The sequence below is a fragment of the Manis pentadactyla genome, chromosome 7 (genome assembly GCF_030020395.1).
Source record: "Manis pentadactyla isolate mManPen7 chromosome 7, mManPen7.hap1, whole genome shotgun sequence".
Lineage (NCBI taxonomy): Eukaryota > Metazoa > Chordata > Mammalia > Pholidota > Manidae > Manis > Manis pentadactyla.
The window spans coordinates 58,553,559-58,571,649 of NC_080025.1; the positions used below are offsets into that span (position 1 = coordinate 58,553,559).

At 36.4% G+C, this 18,091-nt stretch overlaps 1 protein-coding gene across 4 annotated transcripts in view; it reads right to left on the reverse strand.

Moving 5' to 3' along the window:
• Positions 1-270: 270 nt before the first annotated feature.
• KMT2E (lysine methyltransferase 2E (inactive)) overlaps positions 271-18,091 on the reverse strand; it is a 93,658-nt gene continuing 75,837 nt past the window's right edge. For 3 of the 4 annotated variants that reach the window (XM_036892357.2, XM_036892359.2, XM_036892356.2), the window contains 12 exons: positions 11,505-11,669; positions 10,908-11,216; positions 8,196-8,450; positions 7,905-8,049; positions 7,145-7,395; positions 6,708-6,764; positions 6,005-6,568; positions 4,729-5,018; positions 3,944-4,032; positions 3,710-3,835; positions 3,432-3,529; positions 271-2,547 (listed from right to left, as the gene is read on the reverse strand). In XM_036892357.2, coding sequence (XP_036748252.2) covers positions 1,036-2,547; positions 3,432-3,529; positions 3,710-3,835; positions 3,944-4,032; positions 4,729-5,018; positions 6,005-6,568; positions 6,708-6,764; positions 7,145-7,395; positions 7,905-8,049; positions 8,196-8,450; positions 10,908-11,216; positions 11,505-11,669 — 3,861 coding nt within the window. In that variant the 3' untranslated portion in view covers positions 271-1,035. The remainder of the gene's footprint in view (positions 2,548-3,431; positions 3,530-3,709; positions 3,836-3,943; positions 4,033-4,728; positions 5,019-6,004; positions 6,569-6,707; positions 6,765-7,144; positions 7,396-7,904; positions 8,050-8,195; positions 8,451-10,907; positions 11,217-11,504; positions 11,670-18,091) is intronic. The other variant, XM_036892360.2, reaches the window with a different exon arrangement.

An 18,091-nucleotide genomic window follows, 5' to 3' on the forward strand; every position in this document is an offset into this window, starting at 1 on the left:
TAATGGTATGGGTTCATTCTGTATGATGGTGGATCTCAGTAAATGTGTACAACACTTACCACAGCACAGTAGTTTCCTATGACTCCTGCAAAAATGATAGGTAGAACCAACCCCTTACTGCCTCCTGATGCTTGCTGCCATCCAACTGAGGTAGCGGTGGCTAAAGAAAATGGAAGGTTCCTTACAAACTATAGCTGAAAAATGTAACTTTTTGTAAAAATGCTTGCTTAAACAGACCCCACTCTCAGAAGTTGTACAGGACAATTTAGCAAAACTTACATAATGGTGATTTATTAACATGAATTAAAATGCCCAACCAGTGCTTCAATGTGACAGTATATTTAAAATAAAAAAGAAATTAAAGGTCATATACTGTTATTACTTTCACGAAGATCACACAGTTTTGCAAAGACTGGTTGTATGTACAATGCTATATATATCAAATGAGAAAAGCTGTAAGCACTTATATACGCAAAAGAAATGCAGTATTTACAGTTTGTCAGGAGACATTAAAAATCATCTATACATTAAATTACATTTTGCTTGCAAATAACCGATAAACCAAAATGGGCCATGTCCACACCAAACTATAAAAAAAATCTGTATTGCATTTTTAAATTTTAACCTAAGATGTACTCACAGAACTGCTGACAGGAAAAAATGAAAATCCTCATAGTGCCATTACTTAGTTGTGTACTTAAATGCACATGTATAAAAAAATATAGAAAACATTCACTAAATGAATTTAACTGCAACAATAAAAATTTTTAAAGATCATGTAGCATCAAATCTTCTGCCAAAAAAAACAGCTGGAATGTTTACTTACAAAATAAAGATGCCTAATACTGGCTTAACAGCACATTTTTTTTTAAGGAATTTTAAAAAGCAAAAATGGGAAAAATACAATGAAAGAGCACTGGTTTTTTTTTTTATACAAAGTTTCATGTACAAGCTTTAAAAAGTACCTTAACAGGTACATATGAAATATACAGTTTATCTTACAGAACATTTAAAAAAATGTTTTTGGAGTCCATTTTAATGCCACCCGGAACCATGGTAATTGTTCTGAAATGTTGGTGGCACCTGTGCTCTGTGAATCGGAATCTGTCCAGGCACCGGAGATGCCTGCTGAGGTCCTTGAACCCCAGGTGGCAGGGCCACAGAGCCAGGATGAGGACAGAACCCTGAAGCAGTAGGTGTTGGAATACTGTTTGGTCCTTGGGGCTGGAGATGAGGACCTGCAACTGGTAGTGGACAATGTGGCCCTGTTCCGGAAGGCTGGTGTTGGGGACCCGGTCCCAAAGTGGTGTGATGTGTAGCTTGTGAGGGATACGGTGGTACGGCTGGGTGAGTACTTGAAGGGAAAAGTGGAGGTCCTTGATGCGGTGGATGGTGTAAGGCTTGAGCTGATGTGGTGTGATGCCCAGAAGCCAAAACACTAGGAGGAGGAGGAGGAGGTGGGGGTGGGGGTGCTGAGTTTACAACATGCTGGTGTTGTGCTTGTAGACCTTGGAGTCCCGCGGAAGGATGGGGCGGTGGGTGGTGATGTGGAGCAGGAACCGGAGGCGGAGGCGGGGGTGGCAGATGGTGTCCAGCAGTTTGAGAATGAATATGCGCCCCAGGGGTGACTGCATGAACAGGCCCTACCACGTGTGCTACAGAGTGTTGCTGATGGGAGCCTGGCTGTTGTACCAGGTGTGGTCCTGGCGCAGGGGGTGGCGGAGGTGGGGGTGGAACAACGGCAGCCACAGTTTGATGGTGAATGGTAGGGCTCTGGGAAGGCAGGAAATGCCCTGGAGTAATGTGGTGTCCTGGAACTGCCTGCTGGCTTGTGGGGCCAGGAAGTGCTTGATTTGGTCCTGATGTAAACACAGTTTGTTGGGAAAGACTACCTTTAAGCTGATTATAATTCTGAAAGTTTGCAGAGGGCTGCTGGTTTTGATAATAAGATGAGGACGAAGGAGGTGGAGGGGGTGGCGGCGGTGGAGCAGTGCTATTGAGACTCGGTTGGTTAAACTGACTGTATGTTGCCGAAGATTGTCCTGAGGGTGTCTGTGTAAATAATGCTCCAGAAGTGGCCTGCTGACTATTCGCTTGAAGGTTCTGTGCTGCTGGGTAAAAATTTCTCTGAGGCTCTCGCTGAGGTGTTCCAACTTGAGGTGTCTGTGCATGATGAGGCCTGTAGGGAGATCCTAACTGCTGTGAAGGCGGCTTTGGTGAAAGGTAACCATGCTGTACTGGCGTGTGAGGCGTCGATGACTTTGGAGGGTTTTCTACGTGAGGTGACGGGGGACAGTGCGGCTTCAGTGGTGCAGAAGGCAGCTTTTGTGAAAGTTGCTCGGATGAACTGCGAACTAGTGGCTGAGGAGGAGGATTCTTTGAAAGTGCCTGGGTATTACTTAAGAGCTGTTTTTGTGGGAGTTCTGTTTTCAGGTGAACACCATTCTCAGCTTCTGACACAGTAACTGTTGCTTCCCAGTGGGAATCTGCTTTCATGAGCATTTTCCCATGTGGTTGAACAGGAATTACAGGTCCTGGTGAACCAGGCTATGAACAGAAAACACATTATATAAACTATGTATTTATGTAAACAAACATTCTATGTACATTGAGGTTTATTTTATTGGTGTTTCAAGGTGTTTAAATATTAATTTTAAAAAGGAGCAGGGAATAAGATAGGTTTGAGAAGTCAATTATGAAGGCTTGGAATAATGAAAAGCCAGTTTTCAGTAGCTCAATAAGTCCTGGTAATCACTTTAAACTGAATTCTCTGTATTAGTTTTTTATGGAACAAGTGAAAGGAACCACGGTCTTTTTTCCATTTATCTGCCTTTTTTTCCCCTAAGCAGTGAACCCTGTTGTTGAACCTTAACTCTGGAAGAACTCTAATGACCTTAAATACTTAGCAAGTCTCAATTCCACACAACAAATTTCTCCCCCCAACCTAATGATAAAGTAGTTTGGGTATATAAACTTGTTCTCCCAAACTTTTTTGATATGTCATACTTTTTACATTGTTCAAATATAAATAATCCAAATACAAGACTACTTAAATATATATGATGATCTTTAAGGAAAAAGTAAGAAAATCAATCTCATCTGTAGTTTCTAACGGTAGAGCCCCAGATTATCAATCACACCTTCATGATCCAGAATGGCAATAGCATTTTAAATGAATGTCATCTTTTGTTTTTAGAGAATTATTAGTTGGTCAAATATTTCATGAAGACTGAATTTCCTAGATAACCACTAAAATAAGGCTGGAATTCTTGGTAAATATGTAAGCTACTGAAGTGCTTTCAGCACATTACAACATTTGGTCAAAGTGTGACAGGATTACAAACTTCATACTCGGTACAGCAGAAAAATCAAAGTGTGCATGTTACCATCCACCTCTCTGAACGGCCACAGTTCAAAGGTAATATTATTACCTTGCTCATTTTTGAAGGGCTTTTACAAGTATTTTGAGAAGTATCTGGGGATGAACATTCATTTGTAGTCATGGGTTCTGGATTATCAGGATCAGGATCTGCAAAGCAGACGAAACCTACAGTAAATGTAAAATCAATGTGATAAACATTGCCTTTTACTAACACTGCAAAGCCATGTACATTCTGTTGTTCAAACCAACTATTTATAAAGGCTTTCTACTTTCTGATTTAAAACGGTATTTAAGACAATAACCATGATAGGTCATCTGCTTACTGACCTTCCATGAGTTCACTGAAAGAAGGGACTGGGCCCTTGGGTTGCAACTGGGGAATGTGATTTGAATGAGATGAAGGTGAAGACGGAACATGACTCGGTGAACATGGGACACATGGTGATTCTCCCCCTAGAGATGAAGCAGAATAGACCCAGAGAGAACATTAGAACTGCAAAGAACGATGGTGCAGAGTGACCCACCGACTCTTACTCTTTCACAAAGAACAAGCTCACTTACCGCTATCTTTATCTTTTCGATGGTCACTAAGAAGTAGGGCTCTCTGGTAACTCCTTTCTCTCACCTGCTCCACTGACGTTGAAGCAGTCCTTTAAAATAAAATCCTATCATCAATTCTGAGGAGCTACTGCCAGCTATATTATTCTTTGTCCCTAGATAGTCACCATATCCTCTCAGAACAAGGCTTTTTGCTCTTTAGGGAATTATTGCCTTGTGTCTGGATTGTAAGACTAGCAGGAAGCTCTCAGGACTAAAGGGAACAAGGAATGTGGACCAAGTGAATGTAGCTTCCTGCCCTTTGCCAAGACCCATCCTATATCTAGCTGCTTCTATTTCTACTGAAGAAATACTAAATTTGGCTGTTCTTTAAGGGTGAAAGATAAGGGATGTAAGGAAATTGCAGCATGTTGGCTGTGATGAAGTTCTTTGGAGAGGAATATGTATGAGAAATCTAAAAATTATCAAGAAGCAAGTACAATAGACCTTTAACAACACAGGCAAATACATAACTGCTTTACAATCCTGTCAGCAAAGAGGATCTTGCAGACAAACTTCTATGTCCTTAGCCTTGGGAGATCAACAACAAGCAGGAAAACACTTCATTAACAAAAGCTCGTTCTTTCCAGAATAGCACACTTCAGATCTTTACAACTGAAGCTCCACTCAAAACCAACTATATACGAAGTTAAGATGCTGACTGGATAAAGTAACAAAGCCCACTTTAATTACAAGATATACTACTTGGAGTTATAAAGTTATCAATTAGGTTTTTAAAACAGGCTTACCATTGAACTTCAGGTTCATTCTTCTCACTGGCAGAAGCCTCCTTGACAGGAGAGTCATGACTGGTTTCTTCTGATGTAGCATTGTAAACCATAGCTGGTGCTAGTAAAGGCAGGCTGGCAGTGCTTTCTGCCTGCTCCCCATTTTCACTCCTGATGGCACACCCATCACCATTGTTGCTGCTCAGGTTTCCACTTGCGTGGGGTGATATACTAACCAATGAGAAGTGCTCTGCCTTAGAGCCACTTTTCCTAGCTTCACGCTGTCTTTTACGGTATTCTAACAGAGACACCTTAAGAAAGATATGGAAAAGCAAATCTTTTCATCTTGTTTTATATGTCAGACACAATTTACTTTTTTTCTAAAGAGAAATACTATATTTACATTGGAAAATTAAATTGTAAAATAATTTGATTCTGAACAAATAGTAGTAATAGTTAACAATTACAAAATGCCTGCTGTATGCCAGACATTGTATTTAGATGTTTACATATATTATCTCATTTAATCCTCACAACAACCCTATGAAATAGGTATATCATCATCCCCATTTTATAGATGAGGAAATTGAGTAACTCACTCACTCAAGGTCACACAGCTGGTGAGTGTTGGAGCCGGGATTCGAACCTAGGTCTTACTTGAAAGCCCGTGCTCTTTCCACTATACTACATTGCTTCCCACAGAGTTGTCAACTGGACTCTGTTATAAAAATTAAAAGCACACATCACTAAAATTCCTTGACTTGCAAAGCAATAACCTATTAATAAAATAATTGTTGTAGAGTTCTCCCATTCCTCCAAAATTCTAATTGTCTCAACATGTCTGCCAAATTAGAGAACTTATTAATGTTTTTCAAAATACTCTTATATCTGTGGCCTAAGTACTACAGATAAGATGGATAGGAAAGAGGGATTTCTTCTAAATAAGGCCGCTATTCTATGTAAAATAAGGTAATAACACACATCTTATTCAGCTCTTTATTTGGTAGGGAGGTTATTTTTAAGTTACTCTCTTAGTGAAATATATCCTGGTGAGGTTTCAGTCTCTGAAACCATGATCCTTATGAGTTTTTCCTACCACTACTAGAATGTTTTACTACTCTGTAAACATTTTATAATTAACTGAACATTTACGAAAGGTTTTAAAATGTACATATTAAAGATTAAACTTGAACAACTCAAGTATGAATGCCTTACATAAAATATAACTGGTAATTACCCTCGGAAGTAGTATGAAAGAAACACTATTAAAAGGACTATAAATTGTTAAATTTGTAACCTTTTTCTTTTGTGGTGGATTCTGGGGTGTGCAACTTCCGTCGATCAAATTGTCATTAACAGTCCGTCCGAAACCAGATATAAGCCCATCTTCTGAAGTACAAAACACAGGTGTTTCCATAAACATGCCTCTAGTATCATCCTGCATCAGGCACTTTGACTCACTTATTCGGAAGCCTCCTCCAACCTCCAACTGATGCGAGGGTGTCAGGTCCCTCAAGTTAGAGTTTACTGAGAAGTTAACTCCTGTTCTGTCAGGACTCTTTACCCAGGAAGAATATATTGTGCCCCGTCCAGAATGAGTAGATTCCAGTTGGCTATTAGAATCGGTCCTCTCATGTGTAGGTGTTTCCATGGTTTTATGTAAGGCAGTTTGCTCGACCAAATCGAGTCCCAGCTGAAGGTCTGGCACAGACTCCTTTTCCCCAGGGCACTGCCTGTTGACTTCAGTCCTGCTCCTAGGGCTGGTATAACCAATAGTCTTTATTTCTTGCAGACCCAGTTCAGTTAAATTAGAATTTCTAAAAGGCCCCAATGTTAACATGGTTGAAGATCTGTCATATCCCTGTTTATAGAATTAAGAAAAAAATTACACAAGTAACCACATATTGAGACTAATTCTAAAACCTACAGCAATTTAAGAAAAATGATGATACTAGGGAAAAGCCACCAATTTAAAAAACCTTTATTAAATAACTCCTTACCTCTTGACTATAAGTGCATCTCTTAATTTCTGGAGAACTTTCTGGGGAAGAAATATTCTATATAAAAGAAATAATTAGAATTGTAAATTAAAATTTATAACCCATGATATTTATAGAAATGAAAATTTAAATGAGAAACCACTACATTGATACTGGGTTTCTTTTTCCTTTTCCATTCTCCATAAAAGATACCTGCCTTTTTTAATTTACAGCAAATTTGATACACATAGTCATTTAGTATGAATCTGTATATAAGATGAAAACTATGCTCTTTTAAAAAAAATTAAACAGCTTAAACTCACATAAATGCTTGTGCTAACTTTAAAAAATTTCTTAAAAACTTTCTACTTTCCGAATACTAGTTGTTGAAAGAAAGGGGAAGCTATTAAAGAAACCCCAACCCACAGTTAAACTTTTTTTCCGTTTAAATTTCTCACCTCAAAGTGCATGGTATTTCCTGGTGTGCCAGGAGTTACTGGGGTAACTGGTGAATATATGGGCTTGTAACCATTTCTACAACCTTCATCATCTGATCTTATCCGGGGAGGAGTGGCAAATGATGCATCTGTGGGCGTCATCTCTGGATGAGTTGGTGTAGCATATGGTGAAGGAGTAGGTGTGGAGTTTTCTGAGTAAGCAGAATCTAGCAATTGATAAAGTCTTCGTTTTTTTAGTGGTGTAGTTAAATCTGTTCAGACAAACAATACTGTAAGAAATTATACTGTTGGTATTTGCTACAATCTGTAATATATTCTGGGAAAGATTGAAATACCAACAATAGTAATTATGATAACTTTCACCCCAAAACTAAATTTCAGGGTTTTAAAAGGTAATAACATAAAACACTCTCTCTCCCTACTCCCAAATTAATTTCACAATTAGCAAGCATTATCTTGACAGAAATGTTCACAGGCCTAGATAGAACTCTCTATGAAACCTTAGTTTCTAAGAGTCCTTTTGAATCTGTCTGAAAAGCAGGCAGCCCAAAAGCCAAAAGTTAGGCCAAAAATCCAAATATAAGCCCCAATGGTTACTGCATATTAAGGTTTTCATGTCTATCTTCATCCAAAAAGTTGGAGGACAGAAAAAGGAAAAATAATTTTGTAAAGTACATAATAACTAGAAAATGCCTGTTACAAAGCTATACAAATCTTGCTGCATTCTTCACACTAAAACAATAATGAAAGGAAATTCTACCTGGAAAGGAACAGCTGTCATTTAAGAGTAGTGGACTTTTATTTTCACCATTGACTGCAGGACTTCTGGATCTTTCTTGACAGGGTGAATTAAATCTATGTAAAATTGCTGAGCTTTCTTCCTCTAAAGCTTGTTTCAACCATCGCTGAAATACATAAGATAAATGAAATCAGTTTGTAAATATTTATATAGCTTAAAAATATGGTGCTGATTCCAATACCAGGAACAGTAGTAAGGAATGAGATTAACATTTGGCTCATCCTAGGCTTTTATATACAAAGAAATGTTTACCTTCTTGCATGAGCCAGAAATGTTTTCAGTAGGTTCTTTTCTTCTCCTTTTTTCTGAAAGGAATGGTGAAGTAAATCTAATATAGTGCTTAGGAGTAGAGTATACATGGGGACTGTAAGTGAGTCCTGGTAAAGAATTGAGCTGTGTAGCTAACACTTCAGGATCTGTAGTTATGCGCAGAGGCCTTTCTGAAAGGCTGTCTGAAGGTCTTCCTGTCTTCTCATTCTTTTCACTTAACCACTCATTGACCAAGTGCTAGAGAAAAGAAAAATTTGGATCACTATATATGTAATTATACAGATTCTGCTATAGAATATTCTAATACCAAATTTGAAATGGATACATTAGCTAAGATGATAAATTGAGTAATTTAAATCACTCATATATGATGCCCCAAAATAAATTATTCCACATTTCCTTGGTTATCTACTCTTATTCTTAAAATGTTTTTAAAAACAATAATACTTTGTAGGGATGAAATACATGGTAGCTTTTGTAAAAGAATAAAATCCGAGAGACTTCAGTGCCATCTTATGAGCACAAACACTAAGTATAAGTTTGTTACTGCCTCTGTTGTAGGTACAATATGTTCAGTCTGTTAAAAAAATCTGACTTCAGGCAGTGCTTTTGTTCCCTGGCTGCCCATCAGAATCTCCAAGAGATGAAACTGGTCCATACACATTCAAAAAATGAATAAATAAATAAATAAACCATCTGCATTGACAATCACTACTGCTTTGAAAATTCACAAATCCTTTTCTTAATTCTGTTTATTTTTTTGGTCTACGACATACATAATCCAATCTTTATTGGCTAAAGTATAATGATAACTCACTTTTTTTTTGGTAAACTAGTTACTTAATAAAGCTCAGTTCAATTATGGGCATTAAAGAAGGATTACATTTATCAGCACAAACACCATTTCCTTTGTTGTGCAGGCATTCCTATCTTTTCTATCTAGTATCAAGTGATGTTCTTTTTATTATAAATGTAATTTGTGGAAAATGTAGAAAAAGTCATAGATATGTATATGCACATACAGAAACATTAAAAAAAAAAACAATCTACCCACATCCTGTCTGCCAGAGAGAATCACTATAAACACTTCTGGTGTTGTTTTTTTTTTTTCAATGTATGAACAATTACCTCTCCAGGACAAATAATGGAATGTACTACTGAAGCACATGGAGTCCGCAGCTGGACTGCCTGGCTGCAAATCCTAGCTTTGCCACTTATACTGCGCCTCAAGCAAATTACATAACCTTTCTAACATCCCAATCCTCATCTGTAAAAGGGTCGTAATAGAAAGTAGCTGTACAAATAGGGTTATTTTTAAAAAAATAACATCATAAAGCTCTTCAAACAGTATCTGGCACAGAGTAAGTGCTGTGTATTAAATTGAAGATCTTTACATTATGATAATTTGGTACTCTGTCAAACACTATGTGTTTAAAATAGAATGCCATAAGCAAACCTGTAACATGAGAGGCTTTTTTAGACAGGCTATTGGATCCTACATCTCAGACCAGGGATTTAAATATCTTCATGGCACAGCAGTAGTTTAGCCATTTAAAAATTAAAGGGCAAGGATTATGTCGTATTTGTAATTGAGAAAGTAGCTTCTCTTTTGAACATGATTCTTTTTTACTGATCCAAATAACAAAAGTTGCAATTATATTTTTGCCCTTCCAAAGTAGGCAAAAGTTACTGCCCTTTGTTAAAAGCAAGTTAATTGGCTGGCTTGCTCAATATTTGTAGTGCAGTAAGGAAATCACAGACTTGGAATTAAACAGAACTGATCTAACATACACTCCTGGGTTCATCCTAGATATTTACTAAATACATTTTTCATGGTTTCACAGTTTCAGGGTTTTAAAAGATAGTAACATAAAACACTCTCTCCCTACTCCTGAATTAATTTCACAATTAGCAAGCATTATCTTGACAGAAATGTTCACAGGCCTAGATAGGACTCTCTATGAAACCTTAGTTTCTAAGAGTCCTTTTGAATCTGTACTGAGTGTGGTTAAGAACAAAATCAAGATAAATTAAGGTTCAAAGTATTTTGTTATAAAGTGTATGAGGAGGATCTAATTATTATCCACTCCCTCCCCAAAGAGCCTCACGATTACCACTTTGGTCTCTCTGCTCCAATCTGCTCTACTCAGAGTGGAGGAAACTACATCCTTGCTTCATAAGGATGTTCTGGTATTTCTGAGTTATAAGGCTCAGGTTGGTTTATCTCAGTTTCCCATAATTGTTTTATTAAAGCCTACAGGTTTTTCAAAGATTCTTATTACTAAAAATTGATCTAAAACTACCTTTCCTTATAAAGTTTCACTCTTAGGACATTCTATGGAAATCGATTTCTTCACATTTAATTCTTGTAATCTACCTTTACTGTGAAGTTGTATTAAAAATACAAAGAATAAAGGATAACATCTAAAACCAGTTGTTTCTGAGGAGTGTAAATTTGGTACACAGGGTAGGCAAAATTAAATGAATCATTAATACTTAAAGGAACTACATGTTTAAGAATTATCTTTATAACAATTATGTAATATATTAACTGATTGTATAGCTTCTGAAGTTATTTAAAACTTTGCTATTCTGTTCCTTCTGAGATGTTACAGATTGAATTTTAAAAACAAATACGTTCAACATCAGAAGACACTTGTCAGAAAACTGTTCTTAAATTCATTAAGATTGTACCTTCTTTGTTTTGGGGTACTTTGTGGGACATTTGCTAAGTGCTGGAATTTCAGTGTCAGTAATTATTTCTGCTAATGCAGTTTCAGTTTCTGATTCTATTGCAAGTACAGTATTTTCAATATCATTTTGTTGTGAAGTAACTTCTACATCAGGAGAAGATGGCTGGATATCTGAACACATGCTGACAGTTCTGTGTCTCCGACGTTGCTGTCCAATGTGAGTTCTACTCCGGGAAAAACTTTTCCTTTGTTTAGTTCTGTTCACTTTGGCAGGGGTTGGCTTGCTAGCAGTTTCCTCTTTTGCTTGCTCCTAATTCAAAATACAACAGAATGGAACTTTTGATAGTATATAAGGAAGGAGTTGAAATCTAATAGCATTAATCTACTTCAGAAGCTGATTTCCCCAAATTTCTTTATGAATTCTGACATATACTAAGTTGACATAATTAAGAACGTTCTTATTTAACACCACAAGTCAAAATTCTCATAGGATTTAATAGACATTTAAAATTCTTTAGAGATGTGACTCATCACGTGTGGGAATTTTACTGGAATGAAAGTGTTCAAATGTGAAAATAAAAGTAGACCTGAGTAGTACCTGAATGACTTCAGCATCGCTGACAACCTGTGCATCTTTACATTCAGTTTTAACTTCAGTTTTGGCTGTGCTGATCCTTTCCAAAGCTTGTTCTCTTCTCTTTTCTCTTTTTTCAAGTCTGGCAAAAGCTTGTAGAATTGCTTCCATTTTCCTTTCTTCTCTTGTCTACCAAATTTAAATTTTAAGTGACATAATAAATATCATTGTTTTAAAGTAAAATTCAAAAGTCCAAATGTTCATGGCAAATTTAAAGAATTTCTTTGATGTTACTAGCAAAATACTTCTATTGATTGATGGAAGATATGGGGGCGGAGTGGGGTGTGTGTGTGTGTGCAGGGGCTTTATATTCATTTGAGATCTTTCAGAATCCCAGACATCTTGGTAAGCTCTGTCATTACAAATAACATTTCATGAAAGGAACATCTGGATGACTGAATGTCAATGATAAGGGTAAAACAAAACAAGCAAAACCTCAAGAACTACCTTGTTTTTTACCTAACTGAACATCTTTTTTTCTCACTGCAGCTTTTCAAAAATAAAATTCAAAGTTCCTAAGGTGATGATGTTGAAAAGGTTAAATTCATATAAACTTAAGAAGCAAATATATTATGGACATGTGGTTGCAGGATATCATGGGGTTTAGTCCTAGGTTCAAGTGATGACTCTACCACTCATTTACTATCTCTGTGACTCTAGGCAACTTAACAACCCTAATTAACCTTTTTGAGCCTCTTATAAAATGTGGGTAATAATAATTAACACTTCAGTGAATAGTAATAGTTATTTAGAGTTCAAATAGAAAAATATCTGTGCAAGTTTTCCACCAGTACTTGTAAAATGGCTGGCATTCCTAAGTGTTAATTATTTTTTCTACTTTAGTTCTTTTGCCCTCCACTGTAATTCTTACAAGGCATTCCTCTACCTTCTGCTCTTCCTGTCTTACACTGACAGTTCAAGGCGGAGTGAGGAACAGCAAAAGTTCTTGGAATATCAGTTCTCTGGAGAAAGAACATTAAAAGCAAGACCCACAGCCTTGGCCAGTGGGCCTGGCAAATGCTTTGGCTTTCAGTCAGAAACAGGAAGCATATCCATCACCTGTCCAGTTCTCCAGACAGTTTTTAAGTCCTGAGACTCAGATGCATTTGTTTTTCCTCCTTTATTGTCATCAGTGTGGGGAAGAAAGTTCAGAAACTCCAGGTCTAGCTGCACAGTCTTCTCAATGTTAGATCTTTAGTTCTAGTACTTACCATCAGAGATGCAAGCACTAAGACACCCACATTCTGGTAACTTTTGCTTGCTCTTTCCTGTCTTTGTTATGGTGAGGAGTCAACAAAACTTCTCTGAGAATAATTGTTGTTAATTAGTTACAACAAATTGCCACGCTCCAAAAGTAACACTCTTAAAAAATGTGTTTACCCTCTTTACTTCACAGCTAAGGGAAACTAAGGTCCAAAGAGGTAAGATGACTTGTTCACGGATACATATCTGCATCTTAGCTCTCCTGGCCTGGGATGGGTAATTAGATATTAAAATAGCATAGACAAAAGGTGGTCTTTCTACTTGAAGTTTTAAAGCTGAATTCTTATTTATGTCTCAGGTCTTTTAAAATTACCCAATCTTTTATCTTTCAACTTACAGCTGTCTATAAAAACCCTGTCTCATGTATCAGGGCTTTTCTTAAACCCTAAATTTAGAAATCTGGAGTAACTAAAAAAGATGGTTTTCATATTTGCTTCACCTATTGAACAGGACAGGGAGAAGGGGTTTATTTTTATGGCTATGTTTCTTCCAAAAAAGAGAACAAACTTGTCCAGCAAGAATCATTCATTTCATGTTTTAAAAAAATTACCAAGGGTTTTCTGAGGCAAGTATGAATTTATGCCAAGAGGTTTCTTTGACCTAGTCTTAATATTCACTTGTTTTTGGATAGTGAGAATGGGGATTAAAGAGAAAATTATTTGATGCAATGACCAAGCTCATTCAATTTAAAATTGAATTCTCTTTAACAATACAACTAATTGATAGTCAAAGTAAAATCCTTTATGTAGAGATGGCTCATAATTTTTTTGAGCTGGTCAGGATCTTAAAAAATAACTCAATACACTGCTAAAGAAACCAAACCCCGTGTGTGTTAAATGACTCACTCAAAGAAAGGCAGAGCCCATAATTGTTATCCAAGTTTCCTGGCTCCTAATTTACCCTTCTTTGCAATTAACAACCACCGACATACCACATAATGCGTAACTTTTCCTACATTTACTTCAATTGCTAACAGAAAGCAGTAAAAAGATAATCCCAATAGCTTTAACCTTCATGTTAAAGCACACAAATCTTGAAGATGTAAGTGTGTGCCTTTGGTTTTCTATATGGGGAAAAAAAAAACTAGTACACTGATCTACTTCTACTTTAAACTCTTTTAAGTTACATTTGTCACTCAGAAAAAACTAATACATTCCTTGACATAAAACCAGATGTATAGTTTGTACTCAGTGACTGAAAATTTACTACCCATTTTACAGATATAACAGAAAAATAAAAGTTGTCTATAGCTTGAAGTAATTATAGCTGACTTTGTAGAAGATAAATTAGGAGTTCTAATTAACCCCATCAGGCTTTCCACAGACCCTAACATCTGTGCTTGATATAGTTTGTATTATCCTAGTCACATAGGGCTGCTAGGAAGACCTGTATTTCTATAACTGTGACTCATCCAAGCAAATGACCAGAACTCAAAGTCATTCTATTTTGTATGAGCTGGACAACTGATAGACCCTGATTCAGAAATAGAATCAGATAGAGTTGTTTTTCGGGAACACTACATTAGCTTTTGACACACTATTAATGCTGTAGTGTTGGGTGCTAAACAAATCAGAGATCAATTTCCATACTGCTTTTATGTATCTTAGTTAATGGTTTCAGAACAGTGCATACATAATACTGTGATTTCCTATAAGCAGTAGAAAGTCTGCTTAATAATATCCCTCTATAGGATTTTATCACTTGAGGTGTTTTAAGAATTTTTATTCTACCTTCTTGCCTCAATGTAGACACACTGGAGTATAAATTTGCTTTGAAGTCATGTAACTTTACATTTGAAAGAGACTATAGAAATCTTGTCTAAGCCTCCTATTCAACCAATGGGGAAAACCTAAGGTCCATACAGTTCAAGGGTTACATGATAAAGAACACAGTTTTATATGACATTGCAACTGAAAAAGTAAACTTGAGCAAACTGTTCTAATTCTTCCCAATTAGAGGTATCTAGTCATTTGAAACTGAGTGAAATAAGTTTATGAACTGTGGCTGTTCCAGGAGGTTCAGAGGGAAATCTGATAGTAGCAGGGTATAAGAACTGGGAAGTAAACAGAAATGAAGATTATCCACAGACTTGTACTTTTTTACCTTGCTACTAGGTAGGAACAAAAATCTTGCCTTTTAAAATAAAGGGCAACAGCAGGGCCAACCTGCCAAATTATACCACCCTATAGCCTTTAAATAAACTAAGGTTTCTTATTCAATTAACTGTCCTTATCCTTTCAAATAAGAATTAGAGATTAATTTACCTTTTAAAAAAATGGTTAAGATTATTGCTTAGCAATAAAATCATTCCAAATAGTACAGCTTGTGTGGTATCTCCATTTCTTCTCTATTACGTGAAGATTTAGTTTATCCTCATAGTACTGCTCCCTGCCTGGTCTTTGTCATTCCCTGCATAGCATACCACCCTCCACAACAGGGACCTTGCCTTTTTGTTCACCCATTACCTCACATGGTGCTCAGCATACAGCAAACATTTTTGTTAAATAAGAATTGTATATACATTATATAAAACATGTATCGGTGTTATTTGAAGGTATGTAACTTTAAACAAAGTTACATATATTACAAATCTTACATGTATTACAAGCAGCTAAAGCTGAATATTCTCATTTTGTTTGAACAGAACACCTATAAAAACAGACTCCCTTGTGCTATTCAATATCATCTCATTAATCACTCATTTTAGGAATAGTCATAAACTCTATGATGAGAGAAAACTGGACCCTAGAAAATTAAAATTAGTAATCATGCCTAAGAGAAAAATGAGATGGATGATACATATGTCATCAGATGACTTTTTCTTACAATAAAGTTAATCTAATTATATTTTACTTTATTTAAATTTCACCTTCTAAAGTGATCTAAATCAAGTCACTTCCTAGAGGCATTCTGTAATTTTCCCAGAATATGTGCGTTCTGTGGAATAAACCTGTGGTATGTCACAGGTGTCAACACAAAAAGTCCCAAGGGTGTAAACATTTAGGAAATGTTAACATAAACATAATTTCTCAAAGAGTTTTTTAAACACACCATGTATACTGGGAATCTAAAAATTGGGGACATGATACACTGTTTACTAAACTGGCCACAGAGCTCTTTTTTTGATAAACAATGCTGTAGAGTAATTTTTGATATGAAGGATGAGGGCTGAGAAAATTGTGACTCCCGTGTCCTGGCAAGGCCCCAGGACACTACCTGTGCTATAAAGAAGCTTCATTTAGTTCATACTCGGGGGCCTAACTGTATATTACCTCAGATGGCTGCCATTAACTCATTTAGTAGACTCAAATAGACCATGTACTTTTAGAAAAGCCAGGCATTTTTTTGCCCCCTAGAACCTGGGGCTAATGACAATGAAAAAAACTACAAATTTTTACTGTTATCAGTTTATATCCAAATGACTAATTCTAGGTTATCCTAGTTGCTTGACAAGTTCAACAATCTTACCCATACGACTATCTTTTTATATCCTTCATATCCTTTCTGTTGTTTCTCAAATTTCTGTCCTCCTAAATGTGAAGACCTAAGTCACATTCCATGGAATTTGTTTAAGCAATCTGACTATAAAAGGCCATTAAATATTACCAAGACTACATTCCCAAGGTTCAGTCTTTTCATACCTTAAGGAAAATTATTTTGAAAATACAATATTAAAAGATAACCTATAAAGGAGGCTCTTTTCATGCGCATTATAAATGGGGGTGGGGAGTAAGCGAGCCTCCTTTTTTATTTAAATCTCTTAAAGGTTTTCATATTTTAATTGATTACTTGTTATTTCAAGAGAATAAAGTGAGATTCCCAACACCTAACCCACTTCTGCATGCTCTACCTCTGACAAGGCTAGAGTCACCTCACTTCGATTATGGTGTACCTGGAGGAAACCAGTCAGTAGTGCCCTGGTTTGGGAAACAGGTGAGGATAAATAGCCTACTGTATTTCAACTGCCATAGCTTAACTGGGGTGATTCTTAAGATTCTCCCAAGTCGTTTATAGCCCACTGCCAAGTAAGTATCTCTTACTAGCTAAAGAAGAAATGCCCAATTTCTATACCATTTAGGGACAAGTTTGCTTTTCTAGGCAGGTAAAACTTCTTAAGGGAGAAAACAGAAAAGGAAAATGTTAGTAAGAATGGATGTCTACCTTGGCTACATAGCAGTTTGAATAAATATTCTTTCATGAAATCTTCATTATTTGACATTTCATGTGATCTGCAATCAACTAACCTTATCTCCTATGCCTCTCCCTCCCTGCAACAAACCAGCCTACAATCCCAGCCAAATAAGATTGATCACATTCTAAGTATCTCTGGGTTATTTCCCGTGCAGAAATAAGCACAGTTAAGTCACAGGCTAATCTGTACTTGTATAAATCCTACTCATAAAGTCTGTCATAAATACTACCTTAGTTCATGAAATGGTCTCTAATTCATACTTGCACCTCCTTTACTGCATTTCTTGCTCCATTGTAATTGTTTTTGTAAGTGTCCCTGAAGAAACATTCTTCCATTCGCACCAAAAAGAACAAGCTAGCAATCAAAACATAAGTTCACTGGTACAATTTTTGGAGACTGAGCAGAATGCTAAATACTAGGTTGTGCAAAAAATTGCCATTTGTGTAGGTAAAAACTGTCAACAGTTTCATATGGTTTAGAGCTGTACTGCAAAAGGATGGGCTGAAGTATATTTGAATTTGAACACTACATGCTACTTACCTGGGAGGAAAGTATGACTGACTGCTTTTACATTCCAAGCTTATAAATGTAGTGTATGTGACAGCTAGTATCTCCTATTATACCCATAATAATTTAAAGTCTGTCAAGTTTAAACCAAGTTAACTTTCTCAAGAGTTGACCTTATCTTTCCAACTACTGATGTTAACCTAACCAATACACAAAAGGCAAAAGTTAGAAAAAAAAAAGGCTGATTAGCATTTAAACTTTTCAAAGCCAAGTATTTTGATCGTCACAAATATTAATACTTTGGCAGGGGGACCCATACCAATTGCTTACAAATCCCAGGATGCTGTTTTGTTTTTTCAATATTGGGATGCATGCTTTTGCATTCTGTTTTGAGTATATGAAAAGCAAATGAGTACATCAAAGCAAATATACTAATTAGCTATCCTGCCTAAAGCTATCTACAGATTCAATGCAATCCTTATCAAAATACCAACAGCATTCTTAAATGAACTAGAGCAAATAGTTCTAAAATTCATATGGAGCCACAAAAGACCCTGAATAGCCAAAGCAATCCTGAGAAGGAAGAATA